Source organism: Corvus moneduloides, chromosome 1 (assembly GCF_009650955.1).
Source record: "Corvus moneduloides isolate bCorMon1 chromosome 1, bCorMon1.pri, whole genome shotgun sequence".
NCBI lineage: Eukaryota > Metazoa > Chordata > Aves > Passeriformes > Corvidae > Corvus > Corvus moneduloides.
The window spans coordinates 91,147,337-91,171,963 of NC_045476.1; the positions used below are offsets into that span (position 1 = coordinate 91,147,337).

Consider the following 24,627-nt stretch of genomic DNA (forward strand, 5'->3'; position numbering starts at 1 on the left):
CTATCCTTTGATGGACAAATTTTATGGCTGCTGCTTTTGCTGTGGAACTGATATCAGTCCCCCAAAAAGGGTGAAAAGTGGATGCAAAGAGAAAACTGCAGTTCAAAAAAAGACAAATCACCTCAAATAAAAATGATTCTTACAAACCCATTTATCATGTGAATAAACTTTTACATTTCTCATTCATGTATGTAAAAAATGGGTCTCTGAAACCTGCCATTTTTGGGCTTGGGATCAAGAAAGTTTGGAGGCCTGCCCCGGCAGATGAATGTATTCTATATCATATGGTAATTAGCCATGAATTAGCTATGGAAATAGCATAAATTATATAAACTTAGTTATGAAACTTCCCTTTTTCTTGTGTCAGGTATCATCTTCTATACGCCAGAGGACAAGAATCAAGATTCTAGCAATCTCCTTCCAAGACACATTTCATATACAATTAGAACTAGTGTTCTCTACAGCATGAGAACAGATTTGATTAAACACCCAACATGGAAATCCCATCCCCACAAGTTGCCAGCTGATGGGTTTAAATACAACCATGTCTTTATTCCTCTTCAAGACATGATTGAAAGGGCAATTATTTCAGCACAGACTGGGACAGACACCTCAGAGACAGCAATTCAGGTGCAAGCCATGCCTTACCCTTGTCATACCAGTGATCTGTAAGTAAACTTTCAGCTTTTTAATTTGATGTATTATCCTTATTAGATTAGTTCTAGAGAACTTGGGATCCTACTAGGTTACCACTCTTTAGTGGGAGAATGTGTATCTCTGCACAGGATTAAACAAGTACATCCAGTACCAGAGTATTACAGCATAGCAAATATTGTCTAACAGCTGTGTTTAACATAACACGTTATACAATGTTTGTCTGGAAAATGACCCCTTACAAAATGTTTGCAGCCATAATATGGAGTAGTCTGCTGGACAGAGGCTGTGTCAACATAGTGTGCAATTAACTTAGATTATTCTAAGAGATCCCTTTTAAATCCTTAGTAGTCCTGTACACAAGCTGTAAATTGGTCCCTTCAAGGGTGAAGTTGATGAAGCAAAAATGTAGGGTTGTTCTCTGTAAAACTATCAAAACATCCCAACTATTAGATTTTAAGATTAGTCAGTGGTAATAAATTTGTTAAAATGGAATAAAAATTGACTGGGTCATGTTATTTCTCATTGTCCAAATATATTACTTTGCCATCAGCACAAATCTGAATTTTGTTTGACTTTGAATGGAGCCCTAAAGAGTAATTATATCAGTTGTATTGTTTTAAATACTAATATATATATAATAATATATATATGTAGCACCAATACATACATTTAGCTTATTACATAAAAAATAATTTTAGAAAGTAATTCTAAACCAGAACAGGAATAAATCTTATTGTTCATATCAGTTCTTATTTTGTGCGTATTTTGAGAACAGTTCCAGTATTAACCTATTAACATTCTGCTAGGAAACAGTTTACTTTTGAAGGCTGAAAACTCTTCCTATATGTTCTTTCATAGTTTCTTGAACAACATAGGGTTTTTTTTCCCACTTATGATGATGTTAACATGGATGGTTTCAGTTGCTGGCATGGTTCGCAAGCTGGTTTATGAAAGAGAAATTCATCTTGAAGAGGTAAGAGGCAGATTAACCTCTGAAAAGAAAATTTATTCATATAAGTGCAGTGAAATGCAAAAATTTTGAGGTACTTTTATGTACTCATAATCCAGATGGCTTTATTTTCACTTGTTTCCTCTGGGCAGTAGGTTCTAGTTCTAGCTGTCAACTCAGATTCACAACATTGTTTGAACATCAGTATGCAAATATTGTCCATGAGAGAAAAAGCAACAAGCAAAAGTTGAAGCTGGAAAGTGTTATTTGGGAAGGCCTTGTGATTAGAATGTTTTTTGTTTTGGATTCTTTTTCAGTTTTTGCTCTATGTAGTCTGTAATGATAAAACTGCCTAAACCAAGTTAAGAATTTGTCACGTACTGTGTAATTATCAGAAATATAAGGGAGATGGCATACAAAAGAAAAAAAAAAGAGAAACAATTATTTGCTTCTATCAACAGCTAGTCTTCACAGGTGGCAAGTATATGGAAGGACAGGGTCCTTGTGGTACATTTTCTAAAGGGATAAATACACCTTTTCAAGTATTACACTGATTTCACCATATTAGCAGAATTACTGCTTGAGTAAGATTTTTAATGTGGGGAATAATTGAGGAGTTATCTAATTTATCTAATATTTCTGTTGTAAGATAAAATTTTTTAATGCTTCAAAATATTAAATCAACAATAATAATTTTGATTTGACCTTATGAGAAACACTTCAGAGGTTTTATTCAATTGTATCTAAAAGCAATTTTTTTAAAAAAGATATATACTTCATACCTGGCTAAGTTATTATTTGCTGGTAGTACATAAAGATTATAAACTGTATTTTTCTTTCAGAAGAGCAACAGGATGGGAAAAAAAAAATTCGTTTATACATTGCTATGGGCATTTTCAGTATGTTTTAGAGTATAAAAAGGCAAACTCCTCACTAGAAGAACCAGTAATCTGACATCTGGTCCTGAAACCCTATGCAAAAGAGGGTTGTGCTGAGCACTATGACTCCTCGTGTTCATGTGTGATGATCTCAGAGGACTGCCCTGCTCAATACTGTGTCTGATCCAGGAGAGAACACAGGACAAGGGAAAAGAAACAAGAAATTTAAAGGGAAGATAACATCCTTTGGGAAGCTCGTAGTGTCTTGGTGACAACATGTTTAAAACAGAAAAACAAAAAGAAAGTTGGTTTCCTAACTTTAACTCTCTTTGCTATGTTGTCTTGCAGTATATGAAGACAATGGGTGTGTATCCAGCCATTCATTTCTTTGCTTGGTTTTTGGAGAATGTCATTGTGCTCACAGTAAGCAGCTCTGGTCTGGCCATCATTTTAAAAGCAAGCAGTATCTTTGCTTATAGCAATGGCTTCCTTATCTTCCTTTTTCTCCTGGAATTTGGAGTTACAGTTATCACATTAAGCTATTTTTTGGGGGCATTTTTTAGCAGTGCCGATACAGCAGCTCTGTATGCCAGCCTTGTCTATATGATCAGCTTTTTACCCTATATAGTTTTGTTGGTCTTGCAGAACCAGCTGAGTTTCACCAGCCAGATTATAATGGTAAATATTTCTTCTTCTTTTCTAACTTTTCCTCTAACTATGCTGTGAATTTCTATAGTTTCAAAACTTTAGACCATAATGTACTTATTTTTTCCCATGTTTCTGTTTGCTTTTGTGATCACTGGAAATAAATCACACTAATAAATATCCAGCTGAGAAAATATTTGAAGGTAGAAAGGAATGAAAAATAAATTGTCAGGGCAATTTTGTAAACCTACAGAAAATATCAGGGATTTGCATTCCTCATGCTCATGAGTTCTCTTAGTGTCTTGACCTCAAAATATTTGTAACATTAGTGTATTTTCAAGATCACCTGGTGACATGCCACTTCTCAAAGTCATTATTTGTTTGGAAGAAAACTAGTGATTGATTTTCTGTTAAGTATAATTGGAGAATAGATCAGAAATTTGTCCAGCCATATAATCTGAGGTATATGTTTCTTTGGCATAGGTTCTTTAGGTCCTTTTCTGTTTTTTGTATCCCAAAGGCTGTTGTACGTCTTTGTATTGTCCTAACATACTGTATCCCTGAACGTGACATCAAATATCACCATCATATAATGAAAACCATATTTCACACATTATGGCTTCACTATTTCAAAATAACTCGATAAATTAAGCTGGTGGAATAATTAATACACTATTAAAAAAATGCTCATTTTTTCAGTGTCAGTTGGTCAGATAAAATAATACTTTCCAGTATTAATAACTAGGTCAGTGGAGCTCTGTTAGGTGGAGCAAATACTACTGAGGTTTTTTGGGGGAGTATTATTAAAACATAAAAGGAAATAGCAACCATTAGCCTATGTGGAGGAAAAAAATGTCTGTTTAATTTGTGCTTGCATTTAGTATCACAATATATTTTATTTCATGGAACTTGTTAACAACATGTTTTTATTTGATGTTCACATCCTCTTTCTCCTTTGGTGTTGTAGTGTCTTCTTTCTACAACTGCATTTGGGCAAGGAATATTTTTCATTACATATTTTGAGGGCCAAGAAATAGGTAAGCTCTTTGGTTAGGAGAAAAGCTTTATAATTATTATTTCAAAAACTCCAGTTGGAGATGTTTTTCAATTTGTTCTGAAAAAAATCTCTAACGAGTTAATAAGTTAGATCAAGTTCAGGTACTTAAAGGACTGTAATCCTTTTTTTTTACTATTATGGTGAGATCAATATTGATGACAGCAGATGTTTCGAACTATTGAAAAAGTATCATAATGATACAACTGCTGGTAAGAGTGGAAGAGACAATTGCAGAAAATATTACTTAAATGTCCCACCAGACACTTCATCAAAATGACTCATCTTTACTGAAGGAAGGGAAAAATGTGTTTTGGGAAAAACTACTTTCCTTAACAATTGTAGAAAAAGAATTGTAGAAGCAATACCATGATCCATTGTACTGCAAACAAAGCAGCATTTTCAGTAAAAAAAGTGAAATATTTTAAATAAATTAACGACTTTGTTACTTTTGTTTTTCATTTAGTGGTGTGGTAGCTTTCTGTAGTAGTAGTGTTTGCACCTTCTTTTTTCCTTTCCTGTCTTCTGCAATGTAATAATTTTATGAAGCAATTATTCAGTGAGTTCATTCCTGTTTACCTCTGAAAGCAGTCAATGCACACAATGCTTCTTAGTTAGAATTCACAGATTTAAATTTTCAGATTTAGCATTATAGAAATGACATTAACTTTGTGTAATCCTTTTCTTTAGATCAGCAGAGTGGCTTAAAGCCTGATTCATTGATCAGTGCCCCATTTTGTCAGTGTTGTAGTTCTTTTTCTTTTGCCAAATTAAGAGCCAGCTAAAACTTCATAAAAAGCTTTCTACAACAGCTTCTCTACATTTGCCCAGCAGCAGTGTCACCTGCTGTTCTAAACACAGGCTTGTAGAGGCATAGAAATCTATTTCTGTTCATCGGGATTACTGTTATTTACTATGATTTGTTTTGTGCCAGTGCTTAAATACCCAGAAGTGTGTGGTGTTGATGTGTTTGTGATCTTTAATGCTGTACTGATTTAGCTTTGACCTTTAAAAAAATCATTATTATTACTACCAGGAATTCAGTGGAATAATGTGCACCAGTCAGTGGCACAAGGAGGACACATGACCTTTGGATGGATGTGCTGGATGATGTTGTTTGACTCCATTTTATATTCTGTAGGTGGCTGGTATTTCAGCAATATTATTTCTGGTAAGATCATAGACTTGTTCTTATTTCATGCTTTTGAAGAAGTTATTTAATAATATTCCTCCGTTAATGTCTCTACAATGTAAACAGATCAGCCACCATAGGAAACACTTATTGTGCTACTGTCTTCCTTGGTTTTATGCAAATAAAACAAAAATTATGTCTTTTTCTGAGTTAAGGATCTGTTGCACAAAATTGTCTGATTTTCTTTAGGGACTGGAAAACACCATCATCCTAAATACATAAATATTGACTAGAGCTAACACATGGACTAGAATTTGTAGCCAGGCATGAAATATCTTTTGTTTGTTGATGGGTAGGCCAAATATTTGATAGAATTAGGAATTTATTGGATCCTCAGTAACAGAGCTTAGCCTAGTAGCGAAACCTCCTGTAAAAATGGTGACTCTTCTGAGTCAGTACTTGGGCTGAAACCTATGAACAGCAGCATGTTTTCAGATCAGAAAAACTTTGGACAGCCTGGTAACTGTATCTTGCTCTCAATCAGTCCACTGTCCAGTACATAAAGAAAACAAATTGATTTTCAAGTATATTTTCAGAAAGTAGTGGTGTGTTTTTAAAATTTTTTTCATGACCCAAGTTTTACAACTCTTATTGAGTTGGTTGATTTATTATTAATCATAGCCTCATGCCTCACTGTATGTTTTACCTTTCCTCTGATTTGCATATGTCACTTTTTTTTCTGGCTATTTTGTTTTTTTTTTTTAATTGAAAGTTAATTTTGCCTTGAAAGACAAGGATGGGTGGAATATGCAACTGAATTTTAAAAACTTTATCTTAAATTGACATTTGCCCTTCAGTGTCAATGCAATGGCATTCCAAAGAGAGAGTCTGTTTTGTGATGGGTAAGTGATGCCTGGAAAGATCAGGCAATGCCAAAGATTAGGTTGTACATAGGAGTATGTTTTTGCCTTTTCTGTTTATGTGACACAATAAGTGCTTCCTGTGGCGGCTGATTTGTTTGCATTTTGCAGATCTTAATGGAAGAGCTGGTGCAATGGACTATTTTCATAATAAAAAATTAGGCTCTTTGTCCTGGAAGAGTATTTGGTGAATTTTCATTCCTATGCGTTACAAGATTATGTTAAGTCTATTATTCTGTTACACTTTGAAACTGATTTGGAGACAGGGTAAAGCATTCCTGGAGTTTGATTATTTTATGGCAGGACCTGATTTTATGACAAAATGACTGTTATTACACTTTATTAAAATTTTTAAGCAGAGCCAAGTATTTGGGCTAATTAAATGGTCTAACCAGCTCATTGTAAGCAATAATAGGAAATTAGTAGTCGACAAACAGATGCAAAATGACTATCAATTTTTCAACAGTTTATATCATAATTCTAATATAGGAAAGTTTGGATTAAAGAACCGATGGTACTTTCCCTTTACTGTTTCCTACTGGAAGAAGCTGTGTGGTACAGAGAGAAGCAAGAGACATTGTCTGAATTCTAATATGTTTTTCTTCAATGAAAACTTCCAAGAAAAAGGTTTGTAGAAACAGAATTTGAACAATGGCTTTCTTTTGAATGGTGTGCTAGTCATGTTCACTGCTTTTATCATTGCCTGGTCCTGTATTATGTGTTTAGATCTTGTCCTTTTCTCTCTTTTATTATTTAGTATATACTACAAATATTACATAATAACTGCTACATTATACTACCCCCTGTAATGCTTGATTCATTCAGTGAAAACTATTGTACAGAAATATTTAAGAAAATGCTTTAAAAGATGTAAAGTAAGTATCTCTTGGGTTCATCCTGTGCCAGTGTATTGGCTCTTTGCTTTGTTTGCATCTTTTAGAGTTCACAGAGCCCTTTCATACTCTAACTGAATCTGAAACCTGTTGGGTTTTATTACTTTTTAAAATTTGCTTCTTGATTCATTGGAAAAATTAACTTTGTTAATTTCTTTCCCTTCTGTTTCTAATTTCCCTCTTCTATAATCACTGTTCTTTCTGTCTCTGCTTCTTAGCCTTTTGTCTGGAAAGCTGTTATTGTAACTAATTTTTATCTGCCTCCAGATACTTTCACTGCTCTTCTATGTATGTTCGCTTGCTTGCAGTTAATTCAGATTTTTTCACATTTTTTTCCCCCTCTCCAGTTCCTTTAAGGACTTTTTCACATGTAGTTTAGATTTTGGAAATGAAGGAGTAAGTCATTCTTACCCATATTCCATCTTGGGCCTTAGAACAACACGAAGGGTTGTGTTTTTTGGAAGTTACAATAACTTAAAAATGATCCAGTTGTCTGTAGCATAGCTGAAGAAGCTGAACAACGCAGCAGTTTTACACAGAGGTGTCTCCTAGATTAGAGCAGACTTCAAAATGTCTTGAGGTTCATTTAAACACTTGTGGAAAAACTATTTTTATGAGTTTAGTCTGAATTTCTGCAATTTGGAACAACTCCATTTTGTTAAGATGATTGAGTTTGGTCCTTACATAAAATGAAGATTTCCAGGGTTTCCCTTTGAGTTTACCACATAATCTGTGGAAAACAAAGACATAAACTTCTCTGCCTGACCAGTTATTAGTATGGTTTGTGCCTCAAGCCGTCTACGTGATTGCCTACACTTGTTGGGTCACTTCTCCTCATGTCATGTGGTTGATAGCAAATTGCCTGTGTGTGAATGCTAAAACTGTCATGCAGAAAAGGAGCTTGCTGCCTTTAAAAGAATTGCATGCCATTGTACTGACAGTGGGATAAATGCATCCATGAAGAATTTTCTTGGAACAGCAAAGTGACTTCAGTTGTTCCATACAGCCCAGGTAAGGGCTGGTTCCAGGGGCATGGAGAACATTTAGGAAAATTACAGGTGTGTGAGGGAGGAGCTGGGAGTGTAGGTCCTACCAGTTGGAACTACAAGTAGAGCAGCGCTGGCAGAGACCAGCGTGTTGAGTACCCTCTTGGAACTCCCCTGTGGGGAAGTCCCAGGGTAATCAGTTTAGCGCTTGCAAGTAACTTGGGGCTCTTCCTCTGAGTCTTTCCTGAGGCCCACTCTGCACTTGAATGCTTGTTAATTTACAGGATGAAAATTTAGGAAACAGTGGAAAGGTACCTGGAAGAGAGGTGCAAGGTTAGGAAGATCTCAGTAGTGTCACAACTGCTGGTAGTACCTTGCTAGCAAGTGACCTCAAGTTTAGAAAGAATTTTTGACAGAAGCTTAAAATTGAGTGTGAAAGGAGCAAAAAAACTTCTTCATGCACAGCATAAACAAACCAATCTTTGAAAGAACTATGTAATTTTTTATTTATAATTTGATTTATATAATTCAAGCTTTTTATGTATAGCATAATTCTCTGTTCTTGTAATGTTTACATTTTATTTATGTAAAAGTGTTGCAAACAGTATAACTATAAACCATAAATATTTTATATAAATGTATATTCATAAGGATAATTCTCTCTTCTCATAATTCTCAGGCATAAATGTTGTTTCTTTGGCATAACATTCCAATCTGGCTTGCCTTTGCTTAAAAAGAAAATAAGCCAATCAACGGTCAGATCTCTCAGTTGTAAAGAGTCAATAAAATATTGCACATTGATAATGTAATGGCTGCTGATTGACTGTGCTCATGTTTGGAAAGTAGTGCCGCCCTGACACAGAAAGGAAGGCAACTTTGCTGGTGTCATATGGCATCTCAGTTTCCTGAGGATGTTACCTCACAGTTAGAAAACTGCTGGATGTCTACTTGCCTTGAGGACCTTGAATTATGTTTAGACTAGGCTGCTGCTCTGAATCATTTCAGGGGTCTGCTTTTCTTAGCTGACTGAGGGGAATTGAGAAGATTAACTGCCTATGCCTGTGAATGTTATGTCAGAGTTGTGTACCTGGAACTGGGTGACATATGTGAAATAGCTTACACAGAATTTTCTCATGCTTATGGGCATAAAAATGATCCAAGTAACGTTGTTATAAGTATTTTTTTACTAGAAATAAAATATAGCAACTATCTTGACTTTATCAAGATGTATGCAGATACCCACATAACTTGGCATAACTGTTTTAAGCTGCTTTTTAAAACTGCAAATGGGCCAAATTCTCAGCAAATATTAATTGGCATGTTATCTTTCATTTCAGTGTAGTTTGTGTCCGTTCAGACAGTTTGAACATCTCTTCTAGTCTTTGGTAAATGGTAGCAGGGGTTAAGATATTTTGTTATTCCTTTTATACACACACACTTCAGATTCAGCAACAGATTCAGCAACAGATTCAGCAACCGGCTTGTTCTGCTGCTCTTCCCCACACAGACCCAGCACCTCAGAGCTGGAAACGGCCTTGCACTGAAGAAGCCACCATTGGCGTTGTGCTCCTGTCACTCACCAAAGAGCACGTGGATGGTCAGAAGGCCGCTGTTAAAGACCTCAACCTCACTTTCCATAAGGGCCAGATAACAGCACTCTTGGGACCTAATGGAGCTGGCAAGACAACAGTTATGTAAGTCTGACTTTTACAGCTATTACTATCCCCTCTGATCTCTGCTATGCTGTTTCAATTCAAAATTTTGTGAACTATTTGCTATGCCTTTTTTTTTCCCCCCCAAATAAGTATTTGATAAACTCCCCAAAGCACATGGAAAGTGAAGGTTGTATATCTATGACAAAAGCAATGTAATGAATACAGAACTAAGTCCTCTGTGCCACTTAAATCATGATGTAATATCTCAGGAACGGCTCAAGTAGGACCTGGGCATGTCTGGTTGTGGAGTTGAACACGTCTGGAAGGAGTGTTCTCTTCTGGCAACATATTTGTCCCTAAAGATTGCAGGGGACTTCTTTCTTGGCAGTTGACCAGAAATGAAAGTACTGAAATGAAAAATGACCTTTAAAAATGTCTCAACTAAAAAGTTTGTGTTTCTACCTTTCTGTTAGCTATGATCAGCATTCATCAAGCCAGTGATGCAGGATGGGACATAATTGAGAAACACTTTTCACAGAATACCCATGTGAAAAAGGAAACAGTCACCTGTTAGATTTGATTGGGGAAAAAAATTTGATTTTGTTTTGGAAAAAGGGAAATGAAAAACTCTTGAGATCATGTTCCAAAAACAAAACAAAACAACCCACCAACAAACCAACCAACCAAGCCACCAAAAAAAAAAAAAAAAAAAAAACCAAACCGGAAAAGCCACCAAAAGCAAAAATAGCTGAACCCAAACCCAAAACACTAGTGATGTTTCTATAACTGTATTCAACTGAATTGGTGTTGCTCTAGGAATGCTAGAACATGCCTCAGGATATCCAAGTGCTGAGCCAATTGTGTGCTATCTTGCTGATTTTTTTTTCTTTTCTTACATCAGATCCCTGCTGACCGGTCTGTATCCACCGAGCTCTGGCACCGTTATTGTTGATGGGAAGGACATACGCACTGAGCTGACTGCCATCAGGACAGAGCTGGGTGTTTGCCCCCAGTACGATGTCCTGTTCAACACACTGACGGTGAGAGAGCATCTCCTGCTTTACGGGTCAGTGAAGGCACCCGGCTGGACAAAAGAAGAGCTGAATGAGCAAGTCAGTGGGTAAGTTTTCTGTCCACTTGTTGAAATCTGTCAAGTAAATTGGTAACGACTATTGCAAGCCACTCAAACAAGAAAGAGAAAATGCAAAACTTGTAAGCAAAAGCCAATGGAAACTGCAGGGTTTTGTGAATTTTTATCACATTTCATGTTCTGAAACCGTGACTTGAAAATAGATTTCCTAGTTTCTAACTCTTACTTGAATCTACTTGTAGTGGAATTGTCAATGTTTAAAAACCTGGTATACAGAAACATCAAATAATGATGTTTTGACTGGAGTGGAGTTGGTTAGCCTTGTAGCAGCTGCAGGGGTTCTGCCTCATGCTGTCTGCCTTATCTCTGTCCTTGCTGGAGAGGCAGATAGAAACTAAACTGCTGTGCTTGCCCTGAGTTTATAGATAAATCAACAATGACTTTATATATTTACTATCCTGTATTGCCTCACATGCAGCAGAAGGAAGATTAGAAAACTAGAAAAGCCAGGTAAAAGCAGTGCTTGTTACAACCTTCTTAAATAGGCCACCTTATTTTCCTTTGCCAAATCCAGCCTTGAAATGTTTTTAATAAATGAAGAGGTTTAAAAATTAACAATCCAATAAGAAAACAAGTCAGAGCTCTGACATGACCTCACAGGATTTGCCACTTGTCACGTTAAAAACATTTGCTAGTGTTTTTGTGCTGATATTTCTTTGATACAGGACTAGATCTTATTTTTGCCTAGTGTATATTAAACTAACTGGTAAACTGTACAAGCTGAGGTCTGGTTCGGTAATAGCAAACTGCCCTTTTTCTACTTCAGGAATAAAAGTACTTCAGGAATAAAATCAATGCTTTCCAAACAGTGTGGTTGTGTAAGTAGTTTTGTTCACCTTCTGATTCATGATAGACTCTGTGCAGGGCTGGGCACTTCCATGCTTCAATAGAAATAAATGTCAAGTTGATGGGACTTCTCCTTAAGTGAATGCAGAGGCATTTTTGGCAAAGTGGCTTTCCTTTTTGGTAGCTATCATAAAAGCTTGTTACTTTTAAATTTTGATCAGAACAAACTCAGGTATGGGACACTACATTCTCTCCAGAAACAAGAGAAGCAATTCCCTAGAACCACAGAGAAAAAACAAACCTAGTACATGGTTTAAAATTTATGCAAAATAATATTCTGTATCTTATGGTACTTAGACTGCTGAATTGTAATTCTAGCAGTAGTCTGTCATGCTAATGGCCCATAAGAACACTTAGAACTCTTCAGGCCTTGCTACTAAGAAAAATTAAATTATTTTTAAAGGCAAAAAATGCTTTAAAAGACTTCAGAGAAATTAGAAAAGTAACAAAAGAATGAAACAAAATCTTTTTATTAACAAACAAAAGAGGGCTTCTGAAGAGGATAAGAATAATTTTCCTCACTCTCTATCTATAAAACAGCTATTGAGACATGTTTTCTTAAAAATGAGAAATTCTCTCAGGGTAATTGGCGTGCTGTACAGACTGCATATTCACTGAAACAATTCAGGAGTTTAGCTTAGGACTGTTGAGCCTTCCATGTCTTGCTTGACAGGCTGATAGCAGCTGAAAGCTCATAGGTCACTGAATGGATGCTCAGTTGATGTAAAATAAACTAAAGGTTAAGACCTTTATTAGTCATGTTTCCATACCATGCTCAGATGCAAGATCATCATCAGAGAGCAAGGGCTGAGTTGGAAACATCTGTAAGGTATCTCCCCATCCTTAACACAGGAAGTAGATTAGATTTGATTAGATAGTATTATTCTACCCAGGGATCACTAATCACTTTATTTCACAAACATATGTCTTCTAAAAGAAAAAAATGGAGTGGTGTTACCTTATGTACTACAAATGACTACACATTTTTGAAAATCTCAGGCATCTCTTGTGTTCTTTAAGTAGTTTGCAAAACCTGAAGCACTGTTTGAGTTATGAAGCCAACAGTATTTAAAGGGGCTATAATCTGGAGTTTGCTGAAGTTGTTGGAAAAACTAGTATTTATGTTATTAGCTTTAATTAAAAAATTTTCTGTACAATACTTATTCAGAATCTATGCATCAGGTGATGATGAGCATTTATGCCTTGTAGGTAAAGACATGTTTATTTTGCTATTTGTTTTTGACATCAAAGTATATAATCAGTCAGAGGTAGTGATTTTATTACTTTCCATTTGCAGTGACTTTTCAGTAGTTCTTCTTTGAGTGGACAGGATGTGACTAGAAAAACATTTTCAAAATTGGTCCAGTTTCTGTACTCCTGTTTCAGAGCTCTGGAAGATGTGGATTTATCCCAACATCAGTACAAACCTGTTGGAGCCCTTTCTGGGGGAATGAAAAGGAGGCTGTCAATTGCCATCTCCTTTATTGGAAACTCAAAGACAGTTGTTCTGGATGAGCCCACCAGTGGAGTAGATCCATGCTCTCGCCGTAGTATCTGGGATGTTCTTCTGAAGTACAAAGCTGGTACAAAGTTTATATGCATAATTTTTTTCTTATTTTCCTTTCTGGATTTTTTTCTTCAATAAATTTAAATTGGATAGTCAAAGTGCAGTCAAAATATTATCAGAACCTAAATACATTAATTTCTGAGGGAATATTAAGTTGAGTTTGGTAACTTAAAGACAAGTCAAATGGCATTACAAGAATTATCTGCTATTGTACAGAAAGATGCCCAATCTAAAAAAGGATTGAGCTTAGTTCTAAGTCCTGTCCTGAAGTTTCTTCCCTCTTTTCAGCTTCTCAAAATTACTTTCTGTTTCCATTTCCCATTTTACATATACTTGTATGTAGATGGTTATATACTTCTAATGAAAATATACTCATCAGTCAGTCTGCTACACTAATTCTAAAATTGATTGTGGGAAGCAAACTCTTCAGCTAGTGAGCACTCAGCTAGCTACAATAACTCACTTTGAATGATCCATTGAAAGAGACACTGCTGTTTTGTTGTTTTAAGGAATTTCTTAAGCTTTTAAAACAGCTGGAGGTTCTAAAGCCTTAATACTTCTTGCTGTGTATAAAACAGGGCAAAGTAAGTTTAGACATGAATATAACTCAAATTGTGATTCTGAATGCAGATTTTGTTTGTGTCCAGTATTTAAGATTTTGAAGAGTCCTGAAAACGTGTTTCCTTAAGGCTAAAGGAGCCTTGTGAGGTGGTTCTCTAGAAACCAAATTTTGTAGACATGCACCAATCTTTCCCATGCAGGTTGCACACTGATCTTTACCACTCACCATCTTGATGAGGCCGAGGTGCTCAGTGATCGCATTGCCATCCTGCAACGTGGCCAGCTGAGGTGCTGTGGTTCTCCCTCTTATCTGAGGGAGACATATGGCCAGGGACACAGTCTAACACTCATAAAAAAGGTATATTAAAAATGTACTGTACTGAAGAGTGCTTGCCAAGTATATTTTAAGGGAGGTGCATGTCCATGCCAGGAAGTAATATGTGATATAGAATATATTCTATATATATAGATAACCTACAAAACATGGTTCTATCAGCTTTCTTCGTTGTTTTGGGTGGGTGGTATTATTATTGTTATTTAGAAAAACAGAGTGGCATCTTTGAAAATGGTGAATATCAGTATTTAGCTGAAAAGGGGCTTGTTTCACTGTCCTTTATTCCTGGGAGGTAGTCTCTGTATTCCATTTGTGATGCAGGTTCAACAGTGGAAATCTTCCTGCATGAATTCTTCTATTAAGACCAATACTTCTGGTAATATTTAATTTTTTTGTGCATGATTATCTTTCTTTCTTCATAGCCCTCTGTGTTTGAAATCCAGGACCCTAAGCACACTGTTCAGGTCACATCGCTGGTACAGACCCATGTTCCAGAAGCCTTCTTGAAAGAGAACAGTGGGACTGAACTGACCTATATGATTCCAGAAAGGGCAGATAAGACCTCTTTTAAAGGTCTTTTTCAAGCTTTAGATCAAAGCCTTCAGCATCTACATGTGACTGGCTATGGCATTTCTGACACAACTTTGGAAGAGGTACTTGTAGTTTTTCTTTGTAATGACATTTTCTTGCTTAGAGAATCCAGTAATAGCTTCCAGATAATCTTGATTGTATCTTTTATATTGCAAAATTTCTTGTGAGAAGCATGTTTTCTAAAAAAAAAAAAAAAGCAAATAAACAAACCCTCCCAAATGAGGTGAAATCTACACTTTATAGTTTTGCTCTGCTGTTAATTTCAGCACCCACTCTACTATGACATATTTGTTATTTCAAGAATCTAATGTGAAGACTGATGAACTGTTTAACTCTTAAATGTTTGTTTCGGCATTAAGTTAAGGAAAATGTAATGTGTCATTGACTTAATGAGAAGCAGTGTTATCCTAAACCCATAGCGTCAGAACAAGCTTTGAACATTCAGGTCTGGTGGTTCAGTTCCGATGGCTCTTTGGACAGAAAAACTGCTAAGAATACTTTGCAATTTACAAGTTCTAAAGCTTAGGACTTAGCCAAACTGTGTGGTGGAATACCTAAAGAATATTTTCTGTGTACACTGAGAGACTTTGATATATGTATACATGAACATATATACACACATACATAAATATACATGTATGTGTGTGTTTATACTAAATGGATCAGAGGAAGAGACTCTCTTATGCATCTTCATCATTCTGAATTTAGCTCTGTGTAAATAGCCATGCCAACAAGAGATTATTTCCCTTGGACTCTTTTTACCCCATAAATAACAGCTAAATAACAAGATCCCCTAAACCACCACTATGCAAGTACTGTACTATAGATCCTTTAGAAGTAATTTTTTTCACTTCTTCAAGTGATGGGAGGAGACTAATGTCATTTTACATAGTTTACATGTTTAATAAACATTTCATATAATGTTATGAAGTAAATTATATTCCTGTGATACAATTCTATGAGGCAAGTAAAAAATTTATTGAAAAGTTTTTATTTTCTTATATAAGGTGATTAACATGCTATAAGGAATAATATTGTTCACTGCCAAACATTTAGATCTGGAGGTAATGCATATATTGAGAGTGATTTTGGTTTACATCCCCATGGATTTTCCAGAATTGATATGTATAAAGTAAATGTGAAGTTGTCATGGATATGAGGAAGATTCCTCAGTGTGCTGAATCTAGCACTCATTTGAGAGCTTGCTTTTAGCTGTTTTGTGAAGGGCAGGTTTAAAAACGTCTTTAAATGTGGTATTATATATTAATGTATCATTCTTCAGCTTGAAGACTTAATGCATTAATTTGGGTTGATTTCTGTCATCTCTGCATCTCATCGTTAGCTGCCGTTACAACCTCAATTCCCTATTAGCTTATCAAAAGCCTCTTTGCCTTGGGAACTAAAAGGATAGCAGAAAATATCATTGTTTAATCTATTCAAGCAATTCAATCTGGAAACAAACAACCCTGACTTTAAAGGAAGAAACGTGTTATAAATTTTATTTTATCCTTTCTTTTTTGTTCTCTTATACACTCACCATTATTCTTTTTCAGTCTGAGGGACCCTCACACTCTCTAAAAATCATATTCACTGAGGGAATATGCACTTCCATTCACATTTCAAAGGAATCTTGAAGTTCTAACAAATCAGTTTCTGACATCTTTAAATCTCACTAATATTATGTTTGCTCAAATTTAGGCTTTAGATATCTTTTTTAACCATTTGTATTTGTGTATTTTATAATACTTGTAATCCAAAGTGTTAGTAGAACCAAAAGGAGAATAGAAGGGTAATTAATTAAATCAAGCATATTCTAAGAGTTCTCTGGAGGATGCTGTTGTACTTTCTGGCAGCTCTGGTGATTTCAAAGCTTATTGCTTTCTTGCTTTTCTTTGAGGACAGAACAAAACGATTGTAGCATCTTTTCAAAATAAGATGTGTCAAAATTTGTTAATTGAGTACTATTTCTAAAGTTTCTTTCTTGAAATGACCTGAGAGTTTGCCTCAAAACTTTTCAGGGAAAGCCATATACTGCCTTGAAATGATACGCACTTTCTAGTGAGATGCAGGATGCTCTAACAACTTCTAGTAATGGCACAATCACATTAATCTATTTCACTGTAGTATTGTCATTTGGCCAGACCTGTTTCCACAAGGACAAAAAGCACTTCCTATACCTATTGAGAGCTTGGTGGTTTGAAAGAAGCACCAGGTGCACAGTCCTTCTCAACAGCCATCTGGACAAATCTTTGGTCAGACAGAGACTTGCTAGTCAAAACAGAAATTAAACAGAAGGGACACACAAGGGTCAAGCCCAGGTCTTAACTGAATGGCCCACACAGGGATTGAATCCACAACCTTGGGTTGTGGCAGAGCACCACGCTCTGACTAACTGAGCAAGCTGGAATTACTAAGGCATGTGGGAAAGGATGCTCTGCTGAGGTCTAGAACAAACCTTCTTTTAGATATAGCGAGAACATACTATCTCTTTGTCATGGTGCCTAATCCTGACTTTTCACACCTGTGTGTTTTGGAGGGTACTCACTCTGTTAATAACATTGTTAGGCTGATAGTACTTCTGTCCACAATATCTGGTGCAACATTAGGTAAATTATCATATTTTCATTGCAATGTAGTCCCTAATGATTCCCATTCTTAACAAGAAGTTTGAAAACTGGATACCATGGAGAGGACTTGCCCATGAGGGGCAATGCAGTGACCTTCTGCCTTTATGGCTGTATCAGAATAAGTGTCAATGAAGATACAGTAGACAGTATGTCTACTAGAAAAGCGTTTGGTGGGTTTGTTTCTTTTTTTTTTAAGGTATAACTACATCCTCTCTACAGTGACATAGTGAGATTAAAGAAGAAGATATGTGTCTGCAGCTATTTCGACACTAAAGTAAACATATGCAGGCAACATTTTGAAATGTAGCCTTTTTCCTAGCCACAGAGTTGTGGTTACTTTGTGGTTTCACCAAGTGGTTGACACACCTGAAGGACAGGATGCCATCTGGAGGGACCTAGACAGACCAAGAATTGGGCCCATGGGAATCCCATGAGGTTTAACAAGACCAAGTTCAAGGTGCCGCACCTGGATCTGGGCAACCCCCAGTACCAGCACAGTCTGGGGGATGAACAAATCAGAGCAGCCCTGCCCAGAAAGACTTGGGGTTGCTGGTGGAGGAGAGGCTGGACATGACCCAGCACTGTGCACTCACAGCCCAGAGAGCCAAACATGTCCTGGGCTGCATCCAAAGCAGCGTGGGCAGCAGGGTGAGGGAGGGGATTCTGCCCCTCTGCTCTGCTCTGGTGAGACCCCACCTGCAGTGCTGCATCAGCTCTGGGGTCCCAGCACAGGAAGGACAGGATACTGTTGGAGTGAGTCCACAGGAGGCCACCAAGGAGAATAGAGGGATGGAGAACCTCTCCTGTGAGGAAAGGCTGAGAGAATTGGGATTGTTCAGCCAGAAGATGAGAAGGCTTTGAGGAGACTTAATTGTGGCCTTTTGAGTACCTGAAGGGAGCCTACAAGACAGATAGAGAGGGACTTTTTACAGGCGCATGAAGTGACAGGACAAGGGGCAGTAGGTTTAAATTAGATATTAGGAAGAAATTCTTTTCTGTGAGGGTAGTGAGGCACTGGATGAGGTTGTCCAGAGAAGCTGTGGATGTCCCATCCCTGGAAGTGTTCAAGACTAGGCTGTATGGAGCTCCGAGGAATCTGGTCTAGTGGAAGATGCCCTCGTCCACGGCAGAGGGGTTGAAACTAGATGATCTTAAAGGTCTCTTCCAACCCAGGACATTCAGTGATTTTATGATTCATTTGTTACACTTTAGTTTGGTTTGCTTGACAGGATTGGTGTTCAGTGCCATCAGCAAGCAGGTCCAAGAAAACAAATTATAATGTGGCTTAGACTGTCAGGATTCACCCCCAGGGTCTAATATAGAAATATTAGGCCAGAAATTTCTGGCCTTGCAGTTGTTAATGACCAAAATTGTTCCCTGAAAGCTGGCAGGTAACAAATGCAATCAATAACCGCTGTTAAATGGCAATTATATCGACAAAGCAAAATATGGTTTTCGTAACAGCCAGACCCTAGCAAGTCAAGAAATATCTTTCAAGAGCTATAAAGCACTTCACATTGACTGGTTTTTATTGTCTATTGTATGAGCTCCTTGGAAACAACGAATTTTTTGTTATAGCTGATATCAGGTTCTTTTGTGGGAAGAAATAAATGGTTTCTTAATGATTTCTGAAAGTTGCACTGTGGGTATAATCTGTCTTGCAGCTCAACCCAAACAGAGAGGAAGGAGCAAAAGAAAACTTTCATCAAGACAAAGCAAAATTTGCTTGTTGGTAAGAGTTCCAGTTGTGGCCATAGATTTCTAGCTGGGGCATCAGAAGGGAGTTGAAGCTGTCACTGTTTCCTTGGTAAAAACTGCAGTAACTGAGTTCCAGAACATACCACAGCTTAGGAGCATAAAAAGTCAATCAAGGGCTGACAATCTACTGAAAAATCTTCACAGATAGTAGTGTTCATGGGTCAGCAATATTTTGCATAGGTGCTTTTGTATCTATTGGCATTTATTTAATTTCTCTTCTCCCCAGGATTTTACTGGAGAGCTTGACTAATTTTATGGTCATATTCCAGCAAGGTGGTTACAGCAGTCAGTAGTAATTTCTGACAGTCTGGATGGTTTAGGATAGATATATGTGTGTGCGTGTATATAATAGTTTTAGAAAATGGATTCTAAATTACTTTTTTCTACTTTCATCGAAGGTATTTCTGAAGCTGCTGCAGGACTCTGAGAAAATGCCCAATGTTCCACAGGCAGCACACCTGGACCATACAAATGATGCTGAATCAGTCTGTAAGTAAAAAATTATGTGTCTTCTGAAGCAACTAAATTTTTAAGGATCAAAAATGCAAATTTAAGCATGCACGATGTTCCCAAAGTTGAGGAATGCACAAGCAAATGGCGAATACTGCCTGCTACCATCTGCTAATTCCTTTTTTGTGTCTGCCTTGGATAGTAGTTTTTTATATGTCTGCTGTGATTTACCGCTATCATTTCACAGTCACTCCTCTGTGTACACATGCACACGAGCATTGTCTCACTGCACCGGCATTAACTTACTGCTTCGTGCCAGTCCCTGGAAACTAATTATCCTCTTTGTCTCATACTGAAAATGGATAAATATTGCTGAGATATACACGGATATAAAATCTATAAGCTGTTAGAAAGAAACATTCATGTTCATCCATGTGCAATTCAAAAGAAAAAAAATCTGGCTCCCCTTGTAATAGGAGATCTTTTGTCTTCTTAAGCAGCATGTTATTTTAGGTTCCCTTACATGTTTTTTTTAAAGAAAAACCCTTTATACTTCCTCTTTTTCTGCCCTGCAAGCCTGGGAGGAGGTCCTTGTGAACATTTCTGAAAACTCAGGAAGTTTGTTCTCTTTTAAACATTCTTTTTATAAGAAGAATCAATAATCATCACTAATGATCATAACGTGATGCCATTACAAAATCCAAGACTCAGGTTCTCTAATGTCACTGCCCATCAAGCTGATTAATATTTTCTCATTGTTTCTGGGATTTTCATGCTTCTATACTTATCATGTTTCTTTCTACTTGAAGATTGACATCTAGATTATAGTTTTCTTTGGTCAGATGTCAAACATTTTGTTCTATGTGCAGTACTTTTCATTTTGTTTCTATAAAGTACAGGCACAGGGAAGTCCTGATCTGTGGACCTTAATGTTACAGTAACATAAATAACAATTTTCAACCAAGCTTTCATTATTTGTTAAGATAAATTCAATTGTCTCTGCCAGTGATAAGTAATCATTGCCAATAATTGTGGCCTAAGGTGAGACCTTTTCTCACAAAGTGCAAGGTTGAATGGATGACTTTTTCCAGGTCTGTTTTCTGGGCTATTCCAGTCCCTGTTGAATCAGTAGAGACATAACTGTATAAAACTAAAACAACCTCACTAAGCAAATAAAATTGCCACTTCTGTCAGTGGTGAGAATGAGACTTCTATTCAAAACACAGTTTTGAATATCCCTTATTTTATAAGCCAGTTTATTTCTTCAAGACTCATCTAGGACATCTGAACTAGTTTCAAATCAAAACAATCTGTCTTGTCCATGTTGCATTTTCATTAAAGAGTAAGATTTACAGTTCCCAGAGTAAATGAAGACAATATATTTTACCTATGAGCCTGATATACTTTCCCATCTGCATCTCAAAATGTATAAAGTAGTATTTGTTCAAGTTATTAGATTAATAAAGAATTGAGTAATCAGAGACTGTATTTTTTCAGCCTGATAAATTATAGCAAGCAAATGTGATGATAATGCCATTTCTTTGTGGATGAGAGTACTGAAAAATTGTCATTCATTGCAGATGACTGTCATTCATCATTAAGGACAGTTGTGAAGTGTAGGCATAAGGGATCAGGGAAATGGTCATGAAAAGTATCCATCATTGTCAAACTTAACCAGAATACTCCATGGGCAATAGCTTGACCTGTATAACTTTGTCTTCGACAGCAGATTCCAAGGCAGTCAAACTTTCTGTTGTCAAAGTAGTCAAATGAATTTTCAAAACCCCCTAGACCAAGCAGCTGGGATTATTGAGGAGATCACAGGATGCTGCTATTTGATTTGTAAAAGAATTTGGACTAGAGAGATGCTTTGACAAAGCACAGATCTGAGCTCAAGCAGGAGTGTTGGCTATCCTTTACTGCTGCTGAGCTCTTGAGGTGTCAGGATTGTGCAGAAACCAAAATGTTGTCTCATGTGTCCCAGACTAGGAGGCCTAGCAGAGAGGTGTGTATGTTAGTTCTTAAATGAAACTGCAGAAAATCTGTACACGGTTTAGGCTGTTGACAAATGCCAAAAATAGGCAAGAGAAATTATTTCGGCAAAATATGACTGTATCTCATTGAAGTCAGAGATTTGATATTTCCTGGTTATGTTTTATGGTGTTTTAGTATACTGTGTCTGATTTGAATGGACTTAAATTTCTTCATAGCAGCCTCTATCGTGCTGTGCTTTGGATCTGTGACTGAAACAGTGTTGATAACACACCAGTGTTTTGGCTTTCACTGAGCAGTAATGGTGGTGCCAAGGCTCTCTCTTTTCCCATTTCCCTGCTGTGAATAAGCTGAGGATGAGAAAGAGGGTGTGAGAGGACATGAACTGGACAGAAGAACTAAATTGACCAGAGAGTTATTCAATGTCACACAGTGCCATTCTTGGCAACAAAAACCTGAGGGGAGGAATTTTTTTGAGGAGGTAGCTGTTGCTACCAGTGGCTGAGCATGTCTGCTCATGGGAGGTCGTGAGAGATTGCCTTTGCATTACCTGGGTTGGATTTTTTTTGTTTTTTAGATGGTTTGTTTGTTTGTTTGTTTTGGGTTTATTTTTCTTTCTTTTTCCTTTACTGCTTAAACTGCCTTTTTCCTGACCCACAATTTTTCTCACTTTCTCTTTTCCTATTCTCTTCCCCATCCTGCTGGAGGAGGGGGAGTATGGGTGAGCAGCTGTTTGGTGCTTGGCTGCTGCTTAAAGTCAACAACGAAAATAATGTAAAATAAACTCAGAATAATTTGAACATTTTTAAATGCAAATGTTAGAGGTAAGTAGCAGTCCATTAATTAAATTAATTGTAACACTTTTTAATATTGGTATTTTTAAAGATGCAAAGCACATTATAATAGCTAGTAGTTTGTTTCTTTGTGGAAGGTTTTCTCAAAATTTTTAGTTTTTTTCCAATGAAAAAACCTTAGAGTAAAACTCACCTTTTTGTGACAGCAGTTAAAATTTTGTTTTTAAGTCAGGGATGACTGTGTGTGCAGACATAATACATGCATATATTATAATATGGTCATGCATAATTAATTTCTAAATGGTTGGAACACACAATAGATGGTTATTGTTTTGTAGATGTATACAGAGCATGCAGAAAAATGGTTAGACTGAGCTTGCAATGACTGTTTGACAAGATCATTGAAGCCAAATAGCATAGAGAAAATGGAGAAACCAACTCTACGGAGGCCAATAAAATTATCATAATCCACAGCCGGCAGTATATGTACAGAAATAATCAGGAAAGCTCAGAGCAAGTCCAAGGGGTGAGTAGCTAACCATGGATAAATGACAAAAAGAATCTGAACATATGCAAAAGCAGGTAATAGGCTAGTGAGCGGTCTCATTGGCTCATTCAGGAAACAATATTGTTGAGTTAAGATACTCAGATGTTTTGCTGAGGAGCCAAATTAATTCATTTTGTAGCATTTACTGTCTTAGAAATTTCTGAGAAATACTAACTTTGGATCTAGTCCCTTCTGGCAGTAAAATACAGCTGGAACCCCTGAGGTATAATGAAACTGAACTGCCGAAAATTCAAAATGGATTCATTATATTTTTGCACACAGTAATATATAACATTTGAAATTTCTTGCCATATAATGCTACTAAGAGAGACTAAGAGTGTTGTAATATGTTTAAAAAAGCCAAAGAATAGTTATTAGTGGATATATAATATGAATAGCTATAGTAACAGGAGTGCTTTTAAATCTTAAATGCCTCGAACTTCTTGGATAAGTTAGCCTCTGAAAGCGTGGGTGTGGAAGCAGGTTGATGCATAACTAATTTTTAACATTGCTTAACCCTGTCTCTGAAGCAGCTGGTGTTGGACATTTTGAACCATATTGGGCCAAATGTTACATTGCTCCTGTTAGGATTGGCTTGATCAACAATATACGGTACTCATAAAGCACATCTAAAAGCTAATTTAACTAAGAAATTGTAGCTGAAAAAAAGCAGTCATTATTAGTGAAACATCAAACTGAAGAGCTTTTGTGAATTTCAGTTGGATTTCAACTCTGCCTTTTAATTATCTTCATGAGTGATGCTGAAGTAAACATAGTAAACATAACCTTGCTGATAAAATAAAAGACAACTGCTGAAAGGTGATGAGTAAGACCAGTGCTAAGGACTGAGTTAGATGACTTGAAAAGCTGAATCCATTCTAAATAACGGGTATTTTAATGAAGCCACATCCTAGGCATGTCTGAATAATGGGGAGTAATATCCTGGAAGACACTGACTCTGAGTTATCTGCTAATCCTGGTGGAAAAGCATTTTAAGACAGCTAAGGTGATTTATATTTAAGCTTAATGTACAAAATGATGTGAAGAGGTCATTTTGTCTATCCATTCAAAATTGATGAGACTGATGCTATAATACTAGTACAACTTTTGTGTCCACATTTTTAAGTTTGAATGACTTTAGGGAGAAATTGAGAATTCAGAAAGTGAGCAGAGAAGAATTAATATTGGAGGTTGGCAGTGAAGTCCTTATAAAGGCACCATCAGAGCTCCTTTAACGTAGTTTATCAAAAAATAAGGTAGAGAAGTAATTTGCTTAAAAATCCTTTTTTTTTTTTTTAATGCATGGAGACTATTGTCTGTTAAGTTATAATTCTACCTTTTATTTGGGCAGAAGGGATAAATGAAATAAAGGAAGAAAAAAGTAAACAAATAGCTGTAATCTAAAGACAGGCACTTCTCCTAAAAGTTAATTAGCTGTTGGAGTTATTCTACCCAGGGAAGTGTGTTGCTTCTCCTGGTGCATTTGACATAAGGCATGGTCTTTGCAGAAAATATGCTGTAGTAAAGGGTGTTATTGATTTCTGCACGTGAGCAGCAGAGTGGAATTTGATGTCTTTTGGTAGGTGGTCAAATGATTTCTTCTATTCTTAAACAGTATCCTTTAATCCGCTATGACAAATT

The 24,627-nt window shown here is 36.6% G+C and overlaps 1 protein-coding gene across 1 annotated transcript in view; it reads left to right on the forward strand.

Moving 5' to 3' along the window:
* ABCA13 (ATP binding cassette subfamily A member 13) overlaps positions 1-24,627 on the forward strand; it is a 180,881-nt gene that overhangs the window by 63,873 nt on the left and 92,381 nt on the right. Inside the window, exons 24-35 of the mRNA XM_032118439.1 lie at positions 368-668; positions 1,516-1,630; positions 2,833-3,162; positions 4,097-4,166; positions 5,220-5,354; positions 6,725-6,862; positions 9,622-9,808; positions 10,671-10,889; positions 13,152-13,348; positions 14,094-14,251; positions 14,650-14,880; positions 19,602-19,692. Coding sequence (XP_031974330.1) covers positions 368-668; positions 1,516-1,630; positions 2,833-3,162; positions 4,097-4,166; positions 5,220-5,354; positions 6,725-6,862; positions 9,622-9,808; positions 10,671-10,889; positions 13,152-13,348; positions 14,094-14,251; positions 14,650-14,880; positions 19,602-19,692 — 2,172 coding nt within the window. The remainder of the gene's footprint in view (positions 1-367; positions 669-1,515; positions 1,631-2,832; positions 3,163-4,096; positions 4,167-5,219; positions 5,355-6,724; positions 6,863-9,621; positions 9,809-10,670; positions 10,890-13,151; positions 13,349-14,093; positions 14,252-14,649; positions 14,881-19,601; positions 19,693-24,627) is intronic.